The 23628-nt window shown below is 50.9% G+C and overlaps 1 protein-coding gene across 1 annotated transcript in view; it reads right to left on the reverse strand.

Annotated features, from left to right (window-relative positions):
- LOC138505094 (uncharacterized) overlaps positions 1-23628 on the reverse strand; it is a 717078-nt gene that overhangs the window by 165365 nt on the left and 528085 nt on the right. Inside the window, exon 50 of the mRNA XM_069625408.1 lies at positions 16690-16953. Within this exon, the coding sequence (XP_069481509.1) occupies positions 16690-16953 (264 nt within the window). The remainder of the gene's footprint in view (positions 1-16689; positions 16954-23628) is intronic.

Below are 23628 nucleotides of genomic sequence, written 5' to 3' on the forward strand. Positions count from 1 at the left end.
ATCATTTTAATGAGGGAGAGTCGACCAGCTATAGATAGCGGGAGAACGCGCCATCGCAACAGTTTAGACTCAACGGTCTGCGCCACAGCCGTATAGTTGTCGGCCAGCAAAGCAGGTTTCGTCAGGGAGATATGGACGCCCAAATATCTGATACCATCCGGGGACCAGCGGAGAGGGAATTCAGTAGCGGGTTGTTTAGTCGAACTAGTAAGTGGAAAGATCTCGGACTTGGAATAGTTAATTGTGAAGCCAGAGTGGGCGCCGATACGAGTAATGTCCCTCAAGATGGGGTCAAGGTGAGTTGTGGGGTCTCTAATATACAGTAGGACATCGTCTGCGTACAGGGAGATGATCTCAGGGTTACCTTTCAGTCTGATCCCCCTGTGAGCGTGGTGAGCGCGAACCCAGTCTGCCATTGGCTCTATCACTAGGGAAAATAGGATGGGTGAGAAGGGACAACCCTGGCGGGTGCCTCTAAAAAGTGTGAAGGGATCAGAGGTTAGGGAGTTGACCCGAACCCGCGCCACAGGGGAGGTGTACAGCAGCCTAATGAACCTGATCATATTTGGGCCGACACCCATTGTCTCGAGTACCAGCCACATGTACCGCCAGGAGACCATATCGAAGGCCTTCTGGGCATCGAGCGTGACTGCCACGGCCTGCACGTCCTGGTTCATGCGAGACATAGCGTTAAATAATCTCCTGATATTGTGGGAGGTAGCCCTCCCAGGGACGAAGCCAGACTGGTCTTCATGAACTAAATATGTCATGACGGGTAGGAATCGATTCGCTATAACTTTAGCGAAGACTTTTGTGTCAAGGTTCATGAGAGAGAGAGGTCTATAGGATCCACATTCATCTTCGGGCTTACCAGGTTTGAGCAGGACCGTTATGACTGCTTCCCGCATGGAGGGGGGAAGAGCCGAGACCCGTAGTGATTCGGTCCAGACCTCGAGTAGCCTAGGGGCTAGTATGGCAATGTGCTCTTGATAAAATTCGGCAGTGAGTCCGTCAGGACCCGGTGCCTTACCTTTGGGCAGGTCCGAGATGGCGGATACTACCTCGTCCAAGGTGATTGGGGAATCTAGTTGCTCTCGGGTGGAAGGGGAGATCTCCGTAGTGGGAATCTGGTCAAGAAGGTCGCGGGTGTGTTGCTCGGTATGCTCTACAGGCTGGGTATAGAGGGAACTGTAAAATTCGGTGAAAATATCTAGGATTTGTTGGTCAGTCCACAGTATGTTCCCTTGTTTATCTTTGACTGAGGTGATCTGAGTACGGCCAGACTCCCTCCTCACGAGTGTGGCTAACGTTCTCCCAGGTCTGTCCCCCTCACCATATTTCCTGGCGGCTTGTGGGCGGCTGAAATATCGGACCTCACTGGTGGCAAGAGCATTGTATGGATGGAGCTCGTCGCTAATCTGAGCGAGGATGGTGGGATCTGTCCCAGTGGAGCCTCGCAGTTCCAACTGCTTTAGTTTGGTTTCGGAGCGGCCAAGGGCGGCCCTGATTGATTTTAATACCCCTGCCTCCCGTGAGATAGACATACCTCTAATATATACTTTGAAGGCGTCCCATCTAACCGCAGCCGAGGTGTCCTGGAGGGAGTTATGGACAAAGAAAGATTCGATATCGGCCAGTATCTCAGCCCTGAACACAATGTCCCGGAGGGCCTCGGATTTAAAGCGCCAGGTGGGAAACTTGGGGACAGGGATCCCTAGCCCAACGGTCAATGTAATTGGAGCGTGGTCTGAGAGTGTGCGGGGTAGAATTCAGGAGCTCTCAATTCTGCCCATCGTATCTCTTGACACCAGGAACAGGTCTATTCTGGACCAACTGTTATGCACAGACGAATAATAAGTGTATTCCCTCTGCTGGGGGTTTAGTGTCCTCCAGACGTCACAAACATTGAGCTTCTCGATGTGGTCTCGCAGTTTGCGGGCAGCTCTGGACAGAGCCCGAACAGCCGTGCCAGTTCTATCCAGGACAGTGTCCAGTATAAGATTCAAGTCACCACCCCATATTATCTGAATGCCAACATAACCCAGCAATATAGAGGTGATAGTGTCAAAGAATTCAGGAGAGTCGACGTTAGGGCAGTAGGTATTAACAAGCAGATATTCACTGTTTACCAGAGTGCAGTGGAGTATGACATAGCGTCCCTCCGGGTCAATGTAGCTTTTATGTAAAATAAACTTAATGGATTTGTGAATCAGCGTGAGAACGCCCCTAGCCTGGGTGGAATAAGCGGTGAAGAATCTAGCGGGGCCCCACGTCGGGGCCATGGTCCTCGGCATGTGGCCCGCAGAGTGTGTCTCCTGCAAAAACAATATCCTACACGCATGCCTGTTAGCATAGGCCAAAATCTTGCGGGCCTTAGTGTGGTTGCTCAACCCCCTGATGTTCCAGGACATAATGAGAGTGGTCATTACAGTGTCAGACAACTAATCCCGCAATGCACAGTTAATGTACCTCCCAAATCCAGCGATAGCATGGGTTTCCAACCGTGGTGCTGAGAGTGTAATCATAGCCAGACAATGTGTGCGCCGTGCAACCTCGTGTGCCTTTTTTAAATAACACCCCATTCCCACCCCCCTCCCTCACTACTGCCCCATAGGCAGCAGTGTGCTCATTACCCGCCCTTAACTGTAAACGGCTGGGCCATCCCCAACTTGGCCCGAGCTGTCCAAAGGCCCAACCAGGGCTAACACACAACAATAGTATAAAGAACATTGCAATCGCAGTGGGGTGCGCCATTGCCGTGCACTGGCAGGCTTAGGACCCAAAGGGCCGTTACAAAACAAGCAGTGAACTGTGGTATCATAGTGCTAGTATATGAATCTGACCATCAGCAGGGCCTACCTGCCAGGCTCTGGGACATTGCAGCCGAACACCCATACCGCCAGGAAAACTCAGGATTAACAGCTCAATAATGCAATCAAACTAGCAGTAAGTATCAGAGACGCTGACCGACATGTGAGCTGTCGGAGCCGCATACCCGGATAAATGGCATAACAGGAGAACCATTAATGCGGTCGGCGGCCAGCAGCCATCCCAATACCCCGTAAACAGGACAATTAGAGAGAGCAGGGCCCAAACCAGTTTCAGTCATTGTTCATGATATCTTCGGCAGGGGGATGAAGAGGAACATGTGCCTCTATGAATTTCACTGCTTCCGAAGGGACCGTGAAAAAATAGAGTTTGTTGTTGAATGTGAACTTCAATCTCGCTGGGAACAGTATGGCATATGGGATATTCCTCTCTCTGAGCAGCCTCTTAACACCGAGAAATTGCCGGCGTTCCTGCTGAACACCAACTGAGAAGTCAGGGAAAATCCGGATTACTTGCGATTCCATTCTGAGCTCACCTTTTTCGCGTGCAAGCCGGAGAATCAGGTCGCGGTCTTTAAAACTGAGGATCTTTGCAATAATGGGCCTCGGGAAGTCTCCAGGCTTAGGGCGTGGTGATAGTGCCCTGTGGGCTCTCTCAACTGTGAAGAAGGGGGACATGTCGGGGTTGCCCAGGAGGTCTTTCAAAAGGCTCTCGACTGCCAGCTCGAGTCGGCCCTTCAGCGCATTTTCCGGAACTCCAACAATACGTACATTGTTCCTCCGCGACCTGGATTCTAAATCGTCGCATTTGGCCTTAACTGTCTTCATGTCCATGACCATGTCCATGACCAAAGTGGATACTGTGCCCTGTAGCGTGGTTATGTTATCCTCATTAGTACTGACCCTATTTTCGGCCTCTGTAATTCTTGACCCATGCTGGTCCATTGTAGCTTTGAGAGACGCTACGTTTGCATTAATATCGTCTAGCTTTTCATGGAAGGCAGCAAAATTCCTGGCCATCGACTCCATCATAGATTGTAGGTCTGTGGGAGGTGTTTCAGCGGTCGGCAGTGAGTCCGCCCGGTCCCCCGATGCATGGGCCGAGCCAGATCTCGGGGCGGCTCTCGCAAATCTGTCCATGGCTCCGGTCTTACTAGTATTCCTGGATCTATTGGGCATGGCGCGATAGGGCACTAGAAGTACGTATAGCCTCTATGAGTGGTATGCCCGCAGATGATACATGTCGCGGGAGTAGAGGTGAGCACTATCTTGGTGAAAGTCTTAATACTGCTGCGCAGCTCAAGGTAAGTTAGCAGGCAGGAGGTGTTAGTGCCAGGAGCCAGGGGCCGGGGGGGACAGTGCCCGGGGGGGGGCAAGCCAGAGATCGCTGAGGAGATCCGTCCCAGTGGCAGAGATCAAAAGGAGTTCAATGCATAATACGCGGTGAGCTCAGCCCAGGGCCACGAGGGAGCGTGGGGGGGGAAGCAGGGGCATCGAGGCAGCAGCGGTCCCACTCAGAACATTCCCCCGCTCCTCACCTGCATCCACGGAGTCCCAACAAGCCCGATCAGCCCCGCGGCCACAGCACACCCAGCGGGGCACAGCAAACCGCCAGGAGCCGCCCAGGAGCACCGGCCCCCAGGAGCACCGGGAGCGAGCGGGGGCCAGTGACCCAGCCAGATTGTAAGTGCGGCAGCTGGGCCGGCGCTACTCCGCGTCGCCGACGAGGTGAAGCCCCGTGGAGATGGCGCGCAGCAGTCGGCCAGCGTCCACTCGGCTCCCCAGCCGGCGCACGGCCCGAGATGCAGGCCGCGAGTGTCCGGGTCCCCAGGCGGCCCACGGGAGCCACCGCCCGGCGCAGAGGGACAGGCCAACAGCAACACGGCGTCGCGGATGTGGGCAGCCGGGCCCACACTCGGCCCAAGGTGAAGGTGGAGGCAGGAGCAGGCGAGCCGCCGCCGAGCGGCTTCCAGCAGTGCAGTTCGGGACCGCCAGTAGCTCAGGGTCCCGGACGCCGGCCCCGTGCAGGGGCAGCGCTGCCCGCAGGTGTTCCGGACAGGCGGCGGTCTAGGCGTTGACACCGGGAGGGCAGATCCGCAGTCGCCGTATATGGTGGAGCAGGCGGGCGTCCCAAGCACGATGGTGAGGCGGCCCCGGCAGGATGAAGGGGCGGACGCCACGTGACTCCCGGCCTCGGAAGCCGGCTCACCGCAGAGGCCTTCCAAGCAAGCCGTATCTCGGCATCGGAGGTCCGATTTGCGCTCAAATCACACTGACACGTAGCCCCGGATGTCAGCCAGGCAAGGGAGCAGGAATAATGGCATGTAAGAGTAGCAAACCGCAGATGTATACGGATAGGAAGCGGCCGTACACGGAGCTACCGAGCTAGGCAGCCATCATGACGGCTGCTCAACAGCGCCCCCAGGTTCAATTGTTTTTTGACCTTGAAAGAAAAGGACCATTCCGAAAGGGATTGAATTAAAGGAGGGGTGTAATAACGTAAGATATGATAAGGTTCTCCATTCCAAAACTGGACTAAAGAACATGTAAGTTCAGTTTATCAAAAATCGTTGATCCGAACGGAGTCTGCGTTACGGTCTGCGTTACCGCAAGAGAATGGAAATGCCGAACATAATGTAAGTTTGACTTTCGACGATTTTATACCCGAACGAGTCAACTTATCATTAGCTGATCGTTATTGCTGGGTTACATTGTACTTGTTTGTTCTGTGTGGTATATTGCAATGAAATGCATGTACAACCTTTGTGTGTACTGGTCTTGCTAACGTGCACATGGGCAGTCCAGCATCGCGATGCATGTAGACCACCACTCGGTTCCCCCAGGTTCAATGCTAATATTTCATTAAAATGCCATCTATCTGCACCTCGAATTGTAGCGTCAGCTTCCGCATCCCGTTTAGAGCTGAACATACTCCATAGCACTATCCTCCAAAGCAAATTGTGGAGTACTTTCCATGTTGTTTTCTCTCTGTTCATATTGTTTCACATCTGTGCTAATCGTTAGTTTTAACACGATGCCGAATTAATAAGTAAAATGATAAATTGTAATAAAGAACGGCTACTGAGACACATTTCTATTATGTTTTCCAAACAGGTACATCCTGCCATTCTGCGATTGTCATCGATTCCAGATACCAACTGATGGGATACCAACTGATGGCTTTTTCAACCGGCAGCTGCAGATACACGTCAATAGCTGGATATATTTGACTCTTTTTTGGGACGATCGCCAAGGGCTGATATGCCCTTACGCGGGGCCAGTGATTAGGAGCAACATAACATCCTTTACGGTGGTCTAGCGCCAAGTTGATGCACGAGCCTTGCAATTTACTGCGCGACCAAAGCGCTTCTTTTACCCTAAATGGTCACCTTGTGTACCCAAAAGGAACACCGCGTAACTCACGATAAACATTTGCGGATCGAGAGCAAAGAAAAAAAAATTTGATTGAATATGGCAATCGCTGGATGTTCTCGGAGCATTTATTGTGAAATAAAAGTACTTTACAAATTGTACAGTCTTGCTGTTTCCTTTTAAAGTGCAGTTTTATATTCCGAATTGTGATACGCTGTGTTGTGAGATGATGTGTGTTGATTTCCGGGTTCTGCGTCACTTAGGTGATGATTAGGTGCGTTTGCCTACGCTGCCCACTAACGTCATGGAGAAAGGCAGAGAATATTAATAGGTTTAGTGATGTCAGGCTGAGGGGCAAATTGATTGTCGAAGGGGTGTAGTGTAGTGCGTGTGCAAAAAATGAGCTAAAAACCATGGCGCCGATGCACAGCCATTTTGGACACTCACTTCCATGACCGCAATGAAAAAGTCATGAAAGCCTATGTTTTTATGGGCTCAGCAAGTAAACATGTATTTCTGCAGTCGAGGCAAGGTCACATATTGATGTAAGTTGAACTAATTGGGGAGAATAGTTATGGTATTGTACGCCGAAGGACAAGCTAGAAAGGGAGACGTAGAGCTCTGCAGGTGCAGAGATAAGAGTTTCTGGGAACAAGCAAGCAGGGAAGCTGGGTTTTTTCTGCTTCTAACTGGAATATTCCACTCTAGGCCCTTCATGCTTGTCGTCTGCTCTTCTGCCGGGAGCAGTGGTAATCCATGATGGGTGGGGATTGAAAGTAGCCCCATAAAATAAAAGAACATATTTGAAGAGTTCAGTTGGAATCTGGACCCCGGGTGATGCAGTCGCACTGAGAGCGAGGATGCTCCACCTCAGATTCCCATTAAGACGAGTGATCTCTTTACCTACCTGCTCTGGGACTAAGCAGTGTAGATGTGGCTGAGATGAAGGTGTCTTCTGCAACTACTTTAACAGTGATGTCACTTTTCTATGCTTTTTATATCTAATTGTGGGCTGTTTTTCTTTCTTACATCTATACATATATAAATATTGTACTTGAATAAAGGGCCCATAACGAGGCATGTATATACTTATTATAGCCAATGTGTTATGTGTATTTATTTGCCTATCTGAATCAAATAACTGCAAAGTGCCGGGGGGCGTAGGCGTGAGCTCTCCACGTGTGGCCAAACTAAAGCAAAACAGTTATTGACCTGTTCATTGAGGAGGTAGATAATGTGTATTCTAAATTTTGTTTGAAGATATCACCCATCAAACAAGCAGTCTTCGAAGAGTTTATTCTGAGCATTAAGTATTAGCTCTTCTGCCTGGGGGCATATGTAGGGCTTTCCAGTGTTAGCGGCAAGAGGCCTAGGATTTTTACATCCAGGCCTTCTTGAATGACCTCTGCTTCTGTTGCTCTCAAATCGTCCCTGAAAATCGAGCTTCTCAGATTATACATAATGATTATGCTTTCCTTTTTGTCTCACTTATCTTTCCTCTTATCCTTTCTCCAAACCACCAGAGGTAGACAGAGTTGTCACTGATACTCGATGCCTCCCCGGAGTATAATGTGATCAGAAGTGTTCCAGTGTTCCTGAAGTTAACAGGCCAATTTAAACAGGCAATTAGCCCTAATAAGAAGATAGAAAGTCACACATTGCGGCCGGTGCAAGCTCCTGAATGTTCAAGTGCTTTGAGTGTTTTCCGGCTCTCTATGGTCTTTGTTAGCCTGGCCAGGCAGGTGAGTGTTGGCCACTGAAGACCATCCTGGGCCTTGATTTCAACTTTTGTGGCCTGGTGAGCCCTGTGCCCTGTCTGCTTCTTTCCCCGTTCCTCCCGCTTCCCTCTTCCTGCTTCCTCCCTCCTCCCGCCTCCCGCTCTGATTGGCCACTTGGGCTGTGCTCTGTTAGTGCTATGGTGGGCGCACTCCCTGCTCGCCTCTTTGTTAGCCTGGCGAGGCAGGTGAGTGTTGGCCCCTGAAGACCCTCCTGGGCCTTGATTTCAACTTTTGTGGCATGGTGAGCCCCGTGCCCTGCCTGCTTCTTTCCCCGTTCCTCCCGCTTCCCTCTTCCTGCTTCCTCCCTCCTCCCGCCTCCCTCCCCACCTCCTGCTCTGATTGGCCGCTTGGGCCATGCTCTGCTAGTGCTACGGTGGGCGCACTCCCTGCTCGCCTCTTTGTTAGCCTGGCGAGGCAGGTGAGTGTTGGCCCCTGAAGATCCTCCTGGGCCTTGATTTCAACTTTTGTGGCCTGGTAAACCCTGTGCCCTGCCTGCTTCTTTCCCTGTTCCTCCCGCTTCCCTCTTCCTGCTTCCTCCCTCCTCCCGCCTGCCTCCCGCTCTGATTGGCCGCTTGGGCCGTGCTCTGCTAGTGCTACAGTGGGTGTACTCCCTGCTCGCCGCTTTGTTAGCCTGGTGAGTAAGGTGAGTGTTGGCCCCTGAAGACCCTCCTGGGCCTTGATTTCAACTTTTGTGGTCTGGTGAGCCCTGTGCCCCGCCTGCTTCTTTCCCCGTTCTTCCTGCTGCCCTCTTCCTGCTTCCTCCCTCCTCCCACCTCCCTCCCAGCTCTGATTGGCACTTGGGCCATGCTCTGCTAGTGCTACGGTGGGCGCACTCCCTGCTCGCCTCTTTGTTAGCCTGACGAGGCAGTTGAGTGTTGGCCCCTGAAGACCCTCCTGGGCCTTCATTTCAACTTTTGTGGCCTGGTGAGCCCCATGCCCTGCCTGCTTCTTTCCCCGTTCCTCCCGCTTCCCTCTTCCTGCTTCCTCCCTCCTCCCGCCTCCCTCCCCGCCTCCCGCTCTGATTGTCCGTTTCGGCCGTGCTCTGCTAGTGCTACAGTGGGCGCACTCCTTGCCTGCCTCTTTGTTAGCTTGGCACTCCTGGGCCTTGATTTCAACTTTTGTGTCCTGGTGAGCCCTGTGCCCTGCCTGCTTCTTTCCCCGTTCCTCCCGCTACCCACTTCCTGCTTCCTCCCTCCTCCCGCTCTGATTGGCCACTTGTTGGTCTTCACTGATCCCCCCCAGGGCAACCCTCTGCACGGCAGCCCCTGCAGCGAAGGACCCCTATGCAAAGGATGGCTCCAAATGAGGCGGCTCCATCAAGTGTCTGCAGGTGTCCGCAGGGGAAGCCAGTTGCCAGCTGTCACCCATCCGCGAATATTGCAGGTAAGTCTGGCCCAGCTTAGGCTTAGAACTGCACCCTACCCTTCAAACCTGACCATCTAGCATACTCTCAGACTTAGGCATATTTTTACTGTCTGACTTGCATTGTGAAAGTAGTTAAAATTGCACTGTGAAACCTAGGCCTTTTTCCCACTATCCAGGACTCTCAGACTTAGGGGTGTTTTTCCTGTCTGAATTACATTGTGAAAGTAGTTAAAATTGCACTGTGAAACCTAGGCCTTTTTCCCACTATCCAGGATTCTCAGACTTAGGCGTGTTTTTCCTGTCTGAATTGCATTGTGAAAATAGTTAAAATTGCACTGTGAAACCTAGGCCTTTTTCCCACTATCCAGGACTCTCAGATTTAGGCGTGTTTTTCCTGTCTGAATTGCATTGTGAAAGTAATTAAAATTGCACTGTGAAACCTAGGCCTTTTTCCCACTCCAGGACTCTCAGACTTAGGCCTGCTTTCCAGTCTGAACTGCATTGTGGTAGTCTTTTAAATCTGAGTGTCTTTCGTCCTGTCCAATTGTTCAACTTGTGCCGCATCTCCGCCTCGTCTGCTTGTACCCTGCCTTGTGTCCTTCCCCAGTGTTCTCCCCTTCCCTCCCCCTTCCTCTTCTCTCCTCTCCCTCCCTTTCCTCTTCTCTCCCCTCCCTACCTACTCTATGGTCCTCTCTGTCTCTCCTATTTTCTCTAATTGCTTCTCTATCGACTATCCTGCTATCCTCACTAAATCTCGAAGGAAGAGGTTAAAAAGGACATCCTGGTCTCCGACCCAGGCCTCCCTATCGCTGACACCTATACCAGTGCCTCCTCCAGGCAAACTGTTACCGACATCCTCTTTGTCGTTCCCTCTCACAACCTATGGACCCTACATATGGTCTCTGTGCTCTCTCCTTTCTCTTCTTCTCCCATTAATGGTGGCACCTGGTGGGAGGCCCTCCTGGCCTCTGTCCACTGCTCTAAGGTCATCATTAATGTTTATGTGAATGGCACCATCATGGTCCAAGGCCCCCAGGCCAACCTCCTCCTCTTCGATAGACGCTTCCGGCGCCTCATCAATTTCCTCTCTTCTCCTGCTGTCCCCTCTATCCCCTCCACGGCCTCCTCGGCTCCCCCCTACTGCCTCCTCCTTGGCTACCCTGCCCTCTCCTCCTTCCCTTTCTGCCCCCCCTCGGGCTTTTTCTACACCTTTGCAGGGTGTACCTCGGAAGTCTTTCAAGGACGGCAACCTTCTCCTTATTGCCACTCTTAACTCTCGCTCAGCTGTCAAACACTCCTCTGACATCTGCCGCCTTCTTGAGGAACTCGACCTTGATGTCCTTGGTCTCACCGAGACATGGTTCACAGACAGCTCTGTCAAAAGCTGTGACACTCTCCTCCCTGACGGTTACAAGATCCTCTCTGCACCGAGGCACAACCGCTCTGGAGGGGGTGTAGCCCTTATCTTCCCTGAGTTGATTCCTGCCTCTGTCATTCCTATGCAGGCCTACTCCTCCTTTGAATGGCTCGTCTGCAGGCTCTCTCTCTCCTAGCCACTCCCTTGTTGTGGCTACTGTCTATCGGCCACCTGGTCAGATCTCCACCTTCCTCTCTGAGTGGGCGGACCTCTCCTCTTCCCTCCTGGTCTCGACCACTCAACTCCTCCTTCTGGGAGACTTCAACATCCACCTGGATGCTGCCTGTCCTTCCTCAGGACTCTTTCGTGACCTCTGCGACTCTCTCTCACTCTCTATTCTCCCCTCTGGCCCAACTCACTCTGCAGGGCATACTCTGGATGTTCTGATCTCCTCAGACCTTCCCCTCCCTATCCCTCTCACCACTCCTCTCTCCTGGAGTGATCACTTTCTACTTTCCTCCCAGTTCAACCTCTCTACCCCTTAGGCCAAGCCGACTCCATCATTGCCACCCACCTTCTCGGTCATTCGACCCATGAAGCGCGTGTCTGATGAGGCTTTCGCTGCCACTCCCCCCCCCCTATGGCTGACTCACACCCTGACACAGCCCTTTCCATGCTCCAGTCTGCTATATCTGACACTCTCGACGTTCTTGCCCCTGTCATGAGGATCTGTCTGAAGCCCATAGCCAAGTGCAACTCCTGGTATGACTCAGACCTCTCCACCCTTAAGCGCAAGTGCAGGGTGGCTGAGAGGAAATGGCGTGCTTCATTTTCATCCTCTGACAAACTGGCCTGCCGCCTGCTCCAAAGGCAATACCGGCTCTCTGTCCGCACTAAGAAGACAGCCCACATCCAAGCCTGCATCTCTGCAGCATCCAACAACTCGGCTGAACTCTTTAAAATCTGCAAGGAACTGGCCAATCCTGCCACATTCTCTACCTCCCCTGTCCCTTCCCAGGCCCTCTGGACGGCACTGGCTTCTCATTTCATCTCTAAAACCCTGGACATCCTGTCCTCTCTCCCCTCCTCTCCCCTTCCTTCTTCTACTCCCTGCTCTTCCTCTGGCCCTTCTTCGGCCTCCTCTCCTCCCCCCTTCTCAGCCTTTCCCCTGTTCTCCCCAGGCAAGGTTTCTAGACAAGTCTGATCTATGAAAGTCTTGTCAAAACAGGTGCACCCCTGTTCCTCCAAAACCATCAAGGACCACATTGACTCCCTGGCTCCTGCCCTGGCCGACTTCTGCAACCATACTTTCGCCACTGGAGTCTTCCCTTCCCCTCTGAAGCACTCCTTTGTGCACCCCCTTCTTAAGAAACCCTCTGCCGACCCATCCTGTCCAGCTAACTATCGCCCAATCTCCATCACTCCTTTCCTGGGCAAACTCTTGGAAAAGCTGGCCATCTCCCAGCTTAATCTTCACACTGAATCTGTTGGTTGTCTCCATGATCCTCAGTCTGGCTCCAGAGCTGCCAGGAGCACAGACACTGCTCTCTTGAACATCCGTGAAAACCTGCTCTCCAACCATGATTCCAACACACCTTGTGTCCTCATCCTACTTGATCTCTCCTCTGCCTTCGACACGGTTAACCATGCCATCCTGCTCAACCGTCTTCGTGATAACCTGGGGATCACCAGTCAGGCCCTGGCGTGGCTGACTTCTTTTCTCTCTGATCGACCCTCTCAGGTTCAACTTGGGTCCTTCCTCTCCTCTATCTCTATCTCTACCTGCGGTGTCCCCCAGGAGTCTAACCTCACTCCCTGGCTGTTCAACCAATATCTGGCACTTCTTCCCTACCGCATTGCCGTGCTCTGCCCCAACTTCCAGTGCTATGCGTATGACACTCAGCTCATTTTCAGGCTACCCTCAGCCACCTCTTCTCTCTCTCTCATATCTGACTGTCTTTCCACCATCCAAGAGTGGTGTGGCCAACAATCTCTGCCTTAATGCCAGTAAGATTCTCCTCATCGGCACACCCACACCCTCATTTCCTGTCACTCTCTGGCCAGCCTCTCTTGGCCCTCTTTCTCTTCCCACCTGTGAGGCCTAAAAAACCTTGGTGTCATCTTCGACTCGACACTCTCCTTCTCTCCTCACATCTCCGACTTCTCTAAGAAGTCACACTACCAGCTGCACCTCCTCAGGTGTATTCTTCCTTTCCTCTCCTTCCCTCAGAAGCTCACTGTCTCCAGAGCGCTGGTTCTCTCTAGGCTGGACTATTGCAACAGCCTTTTTCTAAATCTACCTGCTTCCACCCTCCGCCCTCTGCAACTCATGCAGAACAGGACTGCAAGACTTGTCCTTGGCCTCAAGCCCAGGGATCGTATCTCTCCAGGGCTGAAATCTCTGCACTGGCTTCCAGTGGGTGCAAGGATTAAGTTCAAAACCCTCTGCATTGTCCATAAGGCCTTCTGGGGTATTGGACATCAATACCTTCAACTCTCTCTTGCTAAATATCTTCCTTCTCGAGCTCTTCGCTCTTCCGCCTCCAACTCCCTCCGGGTCAGTTGCTTCTCCAAGCAACGAGTTGGTGGGAGATCTCTTACTTCGGCGGGGGCCTCCCTCTGGAAAAGCCTTCCTGCCCCCCTGAAACTTGAGTAGAACCATCTCCGGTTCCGGAAGCACCTCAAAACCTTTCTCTTTGCTACTGCTTTCTCTCCTCCTCTCCCCTGCTGATTTCCTGGCTGAAACTGACCTTGCACTGGCTACCTGGCCACCCTCTGATCTCGGGCCCAGGTCTCCTCCCCCGCCAGTTGCACACCTGCACTGCCTTCATTGCAACCCTGCACTTGGGGACTGTTTATTCTGTATCCCTACAGTCCCTTACCAGCACTTGACACTTGATGCCTGCACTTACCCTTTACCCTTGCACTTGTCAGCTGCTGGCCATACTTCACTTATTGTTATTTATTCTATTATCCTTTTACTGCACTGTCCCCTCCCTCTTCCCCTCGCACTCTTCCATCCCCCTTCCTATGCACTTGCGTGATCTGAATGACACCTGGCCTAGTAGGATCGTTGTCTGTCTTCCCTCTGTTCCCCCTCCCTTGCCTCGTCGCGCCTTGAAACACTTGGGTACAGGCGCATTATAAATGCCATATCATATCACCTGGCAGTCAATATCACAAAGCACCTTAAAATTTGTAGGAATGAGTATTGAAATAGGGAGAAGGACTCACCCCAGTTCCAGTGCTTCTGGTGCTTCCGGTGTTTCCGCTCACTTCTGCTTTTACTATAGCCAGAGGAATTATGGTAGAGATCGATTTTCTAAATGTTCCTCCTCAGATCATACAACCGGAGCATCGGGAACCACTAGGGTAAAAATCGCAGGAGCACGGAGCAAAGCTAACAGGGCCAACCTACACGCTGCACTCTGCTGTGATCCGCTGCAAGCTGGGCTGAAATAAGGAAAGGCCATCCTCCACACAGTGAGCACTGAAAGAAGGCTGTGACACACAGGTCGGCTCAAGAGTCTGCAACACGACCAACACACTCGACACACTGTGCTGCGCTCTGCTGCAAGCCGGGCTGAAATAAAGCAAGGTCCTCCTCTACACAGTGAACACTGAAAAAAGGCTCTGTCACACAGCTCGGTTCAAGAGTCTGCAACACAACCAACACACTTGCTGCACTACGCTGTGCTCCGCTAAAAGCCGGGCTGAAATAAGGCAAGGTCCTCCTCCACACGGTAAGCACTGAAAAAAGACCCTGACACATAGGTCAGCTCAAGAGTCTGCAAAACGGCCAACATACTCACCACACTCGGCTGCGCTCCGCTGCAAGCCGGGGTGAAACAAGGCCAGGTCCTCCTTCACACAGTGAGCACTGAAAAATGACTCTGACAGGTCGGCTCAATAGTCTGCAACACAACCAACACACTTGCCGCACTCCGCTGCGCTCCGCTGCAAGCCGGGCTGAAATAAGGCAAGGTCCTCCTCCACACAGTGAGCACTGAAAAAAGACTCTGACACACAGGTCGGCTCAAGGGTCTGCAACACGGCCAACACACTCGCCGCACTTCCAAGTCATTTGAATGATGACCTTCACCACCAGGTCAACAGTAGAGACATGCAGCGCTGCTTTTGTGTGATGTAAGAAAATATGAGGTCTTTTTTTCTTTTGGTTTGCGAGATTGCAATTTAGGAAGAGAGCTAAATTAAGTCAACGCCTAGTTGGTCTATACTTTTTCAGATCCACTTAAATTGTGACCTAGACGAGAGCTTGGTCAGAAAAATGTACATTAAAAATATCCACTTTAGTTATGTCAGCACCAGTGTCTGGCTGGATAGTTGTATGTTGCCAATATCTACTTTGGTTATGTCATCCTTTCAATTCCTTCATAGGCAAAGGTAATTGATATGGAATGAGCTGTCAGGTGCAGTGCAGTGAACAGCATGCTCCCTCCCGGCAGGTGTGCCAGTTTCCATGTGTGCACAAGGCCTAACTGCCTCACAAGACCCTGTAGTTTCTTTATGCCTCAAGTTGTCTCGTGTCTGACCAGCTAGGATTCTGTACAATTGGTTTTCAGATGGTAGTTTGAAGTCCCTACCTACCAGCAAGTAAGGGCATTTGTGAAAGTCCCATAATATTATATAGAATATCCTTGGAGTGTATGTGTGTAGAAATATGTTACCTAGAGAAACTGATTTTTTTTCTAAATTAGGATGCAGGATCAAATAATTAGAGACTGGATCATTTCCTACCCGTTTCTGCCCTCCATGTTGTAGGGATACAACTGATTAGAACCTGAAAATTAGAAGAAGTTCAGGAGTGGAACTCAAACCCCACCACTCCCATCTCTATTAAGTCATCTCCTTTGCAATTAAATGTGTCTCCAGGAGCAATTGATGTCACGCCCCATACCTCCTGGACTACTCCAAGTAATGGGTCGAGAAGCCAATATTTTACAAAGCAATATTACATTAACTAGAGCATGTTCTTGGCTCCCTTTATTCTGGCTTCATGGGTATGTTAAGACTAGGTACTGACAACCTTCCAAGAGTTCCCCTATTGCTGCAACTGTCTCACTTGTGTGGTCTCCGCACTAGGATCATCCCCACCCAGAACCCTCCCGTATTGTTTGTGGTTGTACAGATGCATTTGAGTGAGCATTGAGCATTGCTGTAGCCCTTTTACTTTTAAGGGCAGATTTGCACAGTTCAGTGAGCTGTTTGTATGATATACTGATTTTAATTCATTCATTTTATATTGCCCCATTGCCCTGCAGCAGCATGCAGATTCCCAGGAGTCATTTGTCTTGTATCTTCCTATAGGTTGTGGGTCCTGGAACTACCAGTGCTGCCCATGTTTCCGGTGTATGCAAGTGGCATAAGAAGGAGCATCAAGAACATGCACCAGATGAAAAGTGTAAAGGCAGGAGCTCATGAAGCAAGCCCACAGGACCCATGCAATATACACATTTTAATATCAGGAAAATAAGCATGGTAAATAACACACTTATCAAACAGCAGGACTGTGATGAATAAATGCTAACATAACATTAGGCCACCAAAAATCATTGGCTCAGTATATTAATCTAAAACATCATCACCATTAACATCAAATTGCGCAATTAATCAAGGACAAACAAGAAATAAGGTGTAGAGGCATTACTAATGAGGATCCTTCCTATTTTACATATTTACTTCAAACAGTACTGACAATGGGCCTCATTACGAGTTTTGCAGTGCAGGAAAAAAGTGGAGGTGATTCCGTTACCTCAATTTTTCACGGTATTACCACTGACGGAATTAGCGGGTTTTAATACTGCCTAATTTTGGAGGTACATTGGAGGAACTACCTCCTATTACTTAAACCTCATAAACGTGCAGGTAAAATTCACCATGAAGTCAAAAATGATTTTCTGTCTTTATGTATTGTGGCTGTTTTGACACTTTCGACAATAAATCTGTACACTGCAACATATACACTTACTTGTTACTCCCGTCACTGGATCTGATATCTCGTTGTACGGGCCGCTGGCTGTTGTGATTGTGACAGTGTATTCCCTTCCAGGGAGCAAGCTTGTGAAAGTAACAGGCTGCGCAGTTGTGCTGTTCTGGGTTTGCTTGACGGCCCCTTGAATGGCGATAGTGTATAATTCCACGATTCCAGGGGGTTGGTTCCAGCTGATCTGCAGGGAACTTGTTGAGTTATTGTTTATGACAGTAATATTCCCAGGTGGTATCCGTTCAGGCCCTAAGGAGGAAAAGGTCAGATGTCTCAATAAACTCTAAATTGTTGAAGCATTGAGACCCAAATCATAATACATATCACAGATTTCTCAATAACTGCATTAAGGGTCACCAGGATATGCCTAGCAACTCCCGGGGTACCCACAGGCACTTCCTGCCACTCCTGGTTTGGCATCCCAGAGAGGGAGTTTGGCCTGCCCGAGCTCACCAGCTGTTGAGGACATGGGTAACAGGGTACCCCTGAGGTTAGACCAACTTGAGACCGATTGACCAGTTCAAGGGGGTGCGTAACTGGACCAACAATGTATAGGCATGTGCCTGTGGTGCATGTTGATCAGGCTGTTATGCTAGGTATTGCTCTGTATACTCTCTGGATTGAAAGAAGAAGGAATAGCCATAAGTGTTAGAGGGTATATGTCTACAAATTAAGAACGCTTTGTTCTTCTGTCAATAACTAAATTGCTGACGCTGTCTAGCAATCTTTATAATGCCTGAGGTAAGGAATGCATGTTTGATTATATCTTAGTGAATATTGGATGTCATCAATGAAATCTGCACATAACACAAGAGTATATGCTTTTAAACTGCAGTGGATGCTCATACAAGGACTTTATCGTTTTGGATGCATATAATATAATGGCAGCAATGGTACATGTGTGAATGCACCTTACAAGTGATTGTAACTAAAGCAAGGATAGGTGCTGGCAATGAGTCCATTCAGTTAAATAAAATATGTATTCCCCTCCTTGTGATAGGAAAAAATATGTCATTCTTGTAGCTTTACATTCCAATCCAAGTCAGTATGTGTTTCACTCTGATAGATATTGTTTAGCGATCATCAGCGCACTTTGAAATAGGAAAGTGATATAGATGACACAAGTGAATTAACTAATATACATTTAAATAAATAACAATATTGCATGAATTTCATTGTAGGTAATGTGAAAGCACTTTCTTTAAAAAAAGATTGAGGTGTCTTTGGTAAACAGAAAATAGAAGAGAAAGAATAACTATGTGCTTAAGAATTGAAACCTTAAGTGGAGGCACATATATTGAAAGAATCAGATCCAATTAATCTCCATCCCTTGTGGAGAGCGAGAGCCGCCGCCCATCTCTATGCTGAAACCTGCATGCACATGCATGGTAATGTCAGAGTGCTAGAACGATGAGATGGTGAGCAAGCTCTTCAAGGCCAGAAAAGAGCAAGGAAGTGAATGAAAACGAGCAAAACCAACAAGTATTTGTTGCCATTGAAAAACTGAAGAAATGAACCTCTCCAGCATGCACAAACCAGAGCACATTGATACCCATACATCAACATGCTGGAAGGCAAATTCTACCAGTGTGTCTGTAATTAACACAGTGGCCCTCATTACGACCCTGGCGGAAATCGGAAAACGATGGCGGAAATGCAATACCGCCATCGAATAGCGCTCAGTGCGACTATGACCCGTCACCGCAAAGTACGAAGCCAATAGCGACACCGTAGTGAACGCCAACGCCAACTGCACCAAACACGCGCGCGCGCGCCATGCCAAACCGTAAATACCACCATGGCGCAAGGGTACGCAAATTCCGACCCTAGCGGACATGTGCCTAACGCCATCAAGCATGGCGGAATGTACCATTCCGCCATGGTGAGAAGTACGGCATCGCGAATCAACCGTAAACGGCCCCACTGAGTGCCTGTACACCGCTCCCTGCCCACAAAGTACAACTCCCCGTAGGTGCAATGAAGTCACAATGCAACCAGTGAAATGTACAAGTCACCCATGCATGCCAACGAACAAAAGAATCACAAGAGGGGCCAATGGGAGCTGCAGGGCACAGATGGCACGAATACAGAAGCCAATCCAATGGACATGACCACAGTCCCCCCCCCCGAAACGCACGCAAACACAGGCACCTGTGACCAGCAATATTCCGAAAATCACATCATTCCACCAGTCCACCTGGCTGACCGGCATCTGTTACACAAAACCCAATCCCCCGCCCCTGAGCATGACAACATTCAAACAGTCATATTGGCAGCCCCCATCCCTGACCTCACTGGGCTTCGTAGGCAAACGCGCCCAGTACAGTACCACGCAACTAAACACCGAAGCTGGAACCCAATGCAGATCTCCTCCCAATACATCGCTCCCCAAATAGGAATATGCCACATCACTTGCAAAGAAGAACGCTACACGGGCCAAATCAGAATAGAAATTTAATGCACAACAAAATCACCAAGCCCATACAGCCATTAGGCCATGAACTCCAAGACACATTTCACCATTGTGGGCTGCATCCGCAAGAAATGACCAGCCACTACTTGTGTGACGCCCTGTTCCATCATGGTACACAGAGCCACATTCACGTACGAAAAGGCAACATGGAAGCGCACAGAACCGCAGGGCCGTCCCAATGGGGAGGCACTAGTCCAGCTGAAAGGCCGAAATGTTGCTCCGAGCCACTAGTACTGCGTAAGGGCATGTGGCCCATTGGCGATCGTCCCATAAGATCGTAATGCTGCTCCACTGATTAACACGAAGCAGCAGGTGTCGGGAGTAAAAGCCATCTGCAGGAGTGGCATACAGATGGCAGTGGCAAAAGGGGAGGAGATACCTGTCAACCAAAAGAAAAGAAAAAGAACAGAATGGCCATCAGAACTACATCCGAACAACTCACTTCAATGATCACACTAAATCCACAGCCATATGCATGCTAGCCCACTCCAAAGGATCATCACCACCCCAAAACCACTTGCGACTCATAACTATCTATATCGAGGGGTAAACACCATCACAAACGAGTGTACCTGTGCATGCGTCTGTCAAAACAGAATCCATCAGATGGGATTGGTAACGTGCATGGACACAAGTGTCTGAGGGCGCGTCGAGACAGGGAGGGCTCAACAAGGCCAGATAGACGATGGTCCCACTATGGCAGCCCTGCATCACATAGCGCAGGGGAGGCGGATAGATTCCAAGAAGCCCTGTACATGGCAAACTCTGTATCAAATCACCTGCCCATGCATCCATTCATCATTCCCTCATCCCGGTATGAAAACGCCTGAATATTCACTCACATAACATTAGAAATATCCATTGAGTCTGTGCGTTATGCAGCCTGCAAAATCCACAGTGCCCCAGCCCGTAATTCCAGTGTAGTGAAGTAACATGTATTTGGGAACGTCCGGCCTCACCGCCCACGTCGCTATTGCGCATCCCAAACCATTCATATCAATCATTGCATCCTCGCCATGGCCCCTGTCTCAAGGACATTGAACAATAGAACGTTATATTTGCAGTCAGACCTGTGGGCATCTCCTCGCCGCTAGCTGAAAACCGAAAGCGCCGCCCTTCGAATTCCTCATTTGCAACATCACGTCGAAGAGGCATCTGTGGCCGTTTGAAATCACTAATTAATCCATCTAGTGCGGCTGTGTGTGAAAATGGCAACTGCCTTCACCCACAAATGGGACGCCCCGCCCGTCGTTGCAACTCGGTACAGTGATGCATGAGGGCCCACCGTTACTCGAGTACTACGTTCCACTGACCCTTCACAAGTCTGTTCGCGACTGCACAGATAGTATGTGAAACAATGGGACCACAGCAGAATGAACATATCAACCAATGTTACACGGCCATCGGGTACAAATACATGATTGCAATAGCAAGATGCCATTCCTCGAATTGCAGCGTTGTGTGCGGGACGTGCTCGGCCAAAGGGGAGAGCAGTTTGCACAGGTGGAATGAATCACCACAGGTGGAGGCCATACAGCCTGAAAACACATAAATTGCACACCCAGTCTCCTCCCACAACCACACCCACTCCGAAATGCTACCGGCAGGACTCCCGATGTTGGCCCTGGGGGACCTGATAGCACTGCAAGTACTCCAACTCCAAGAAGAAGACGAACACCAACTACAACCGGCCGCACGGAGGAGACGCAGGAGGAGGAGGAGGGCAAGGCAGGGCCAGCAAGGGCCGCCAGCACAGCCACTACCACCACGCAGGCAGCCCGCAATCCCACGCCTCCGAGCACATCCGTTCAACCTCACTGATGAGCAGATCCACACCCTCTACCGTCTGGACCGGGACACCATAGCCGCCATTGTGGACATGACACAGGCTGACCTTGTCAGCATGATAGATAGCCCAACCGCCATCCCACCCCTACTGAAGGTGGTGTCTGTACTCCACTTCCTGGCCACAGGCACCTACCAGCACACAGTCGGACAGTTGCATGGCATTTCTCAGCCACTGTTCTCACGGACACTATTGCAAGTGCTCGATGCCCTCCTGCAGCACGCAGACGACTACATCTCTCTACCACGCTCGGAGCAGGAAATTACCAACACAAAAGTGGGATTCCATGCACTTGCCGGCATACCGGGTTGCATTGGTGCCATCGACTGCACCCATGTGGAATTGGTCGTCCCACATGCCATGGAGGCCCAGTACCGCAACCGAAAACAATTTCATTCCCTGAATGTACAAATGGTGTGTGACTCCAACAGGATCATTACACATTGTTGTGCCCGATTCCCTGGATCAACCCATGATTCTATGGTCTTGAGGAACTCTACTATACCACGCTACATGGAGCGACACGCAGGGAACAGATCCTGGCTACTCGGTGAGTCTCATTTCATGCATGATGATGTGGGGTATGTGATGCGGCAATGACCTGGCAGGAAGGGGGGGGGGGTGTGCGTACGTAGCAATGGCATTCAACATCATACGTTTCTCGTCCACATACAGGTGATGCTGGGTATCCACTGAAGAGATGGCTCCTCACACCAGTCCGGAACCCACGGGACCAGCATGAGGAGGACTACAACCATGCCCACTCACGTACCCGTGTAGTCATTGAACAGGCATTCGGCCTACTGAAGACTCGTTTCCGCTGCCTCAGCAGGTCTGGCGGGGCACTCCTGTACCGCCATGAGAAGGTTGCAAAGATGGTGATGGCATGTGTCATGCTACACAACATGTGCGTACGTAGAAATGTGCCCATGCCCCCTGACGCAGAACTGCAAGCACCTGATGATGGTCATGATGAGGGTGGGGATGTGGCAGCACCTCAAGGAGTCTGCGAGGCACCGGAGGGCCGTGACATTCGTCAGCATCTCATTGATGCATGCTTCTAGCACTCACGCCTGGTGGCTGATACATGGACACGGGACTCGTGGCACTGTGTGTGTCTGGGACATGCACAATATGGACTGTACGCCTATGATGGCCTAGTACACAAAGATCAATGTCCACACATCTCATTGGTTGATCGTGCACTGTTTATGGCATATGTGATATCATGTTGAACACCCTATCGACCCGCCACCCAAGTGAGCCCAACACACCCCCTCCACCCTCCTACCTCCCCCCCGAACACCAGTGTCCAAAGATGCTCATTGTCAGTGGGCTGTCGCTATTGCAAGCCCCCTCTGCGGGTATCAGGGGCACCCATGCCTGTGGAGCGCAGGTTCCTCCCAGATCTACGTTGGGGGCTGCCCTGGACGGAACTTGCAACGGATGATGTCTCTGCCTGCTCACGTCCATGCATGTCCCTAAGGGTTTGCGAGAGCTCAGTGAGCACACGGCGCACTGCGGCAAGTTCGGCACATACGTCTTTGGACGTCGCATGCAGTTCCCCCCTCAGGCTCTCGGTGCTTCTCTCCATTTGGACTCTCAGGCTCTCGGTGCTACTCTCCATTTGGACTCTCAGGCTCTCGGTGCTACTCTCCATTTGGACTCTCAGGCTCTCGGTGCTACTCTCCATTTGTGCCCTTGGTGTCTCTGTACCTCTCTCCATTTCTGCCCTAAGTGTCTCAGTTGATGTTTCTATGTCTGCCTTAGTGCCCCCACATTCATCGGCATGGTCCTTGAGAAGCGTGGCCAGTTGCTGCTGTTGCACGATTAACTGGTCGAGGGACTGTTGCCTCTGCTGGGCCATGGCCATTTGCGGGGGTGTCACAGAGGGGCTGTTGACCTCATGTTGCCTTGCCACAGGGCTTGTGGGGGATGGCCAGTCGTCGTCTTGTGGGTGCCCCTGCGTGGTATCCTCATGTTGTACGGGATGGGACAGACAGGGGGATTGGGACAGGTCATGGATGGATCTGACTTCGACATCCCCGTCTTCTGTGTCAGAGCATGCTGCCATCAATGGGGTGTCACCTATGGTGCTGCTGCCACCAGAGGCAGTGCCTTCTGTGGCATCCGTTGGGGGGACCTGTGGTGGTGGTGGTGTGGGCATGCTGGTTGCTGGGGTGCCTGTTGATGTTCCCTCCTCTGTGCTGCCACCTGATTTGTGCTGCTGCCGTGTCTTGATGCGTGCAGCTGAGGTGGAGGGTCTTTGGCTGTTGGTCTTGGCCCTCTTTGCAGGTGTGCTGGTAGGGGTGTCCTGATGCTCGTCGTTTGGATCGGACCCTGTGGTGGAGTAAAGGAGGGCGAGGGTTATTAATGGGTCTGTGGGAATTGGAATGGCATTGTATCACATGCATTGGGGTGGTGCCTGAGGGTGATTTGGGTCGGGGCCTTGGAGGTGGTTTCATTTGTGTGTGGAGTGAGGGTGCAGTTGTTTGGCAGCCTGCAGTTAGGGTGTGCCTGCTGCACGTGTAGTGCGTGTTTTAGGGGTTTTTAATTAATTATGTATTTATTGTGGGTTTTAACGTGCGCTATCAGGCCGATGTGT

The sequence above is a fragment of the Ambystoma mexicanum genome, chromosome 11 (genome assembly GCF_040938575.1).
Source record: "Ambystoma mexicanum isolate Mex_15411 chromosome 11, UKY_AmexF1_1, whole genome shotgun sequence".
In the NCBI taxonomy this organism is placed as follows: Eukaryota; Metazoa; Chordata; class Amphibia; order Caudata; family Ambystomatidae; genus Ambystoma; species Ambystoma mexicanum.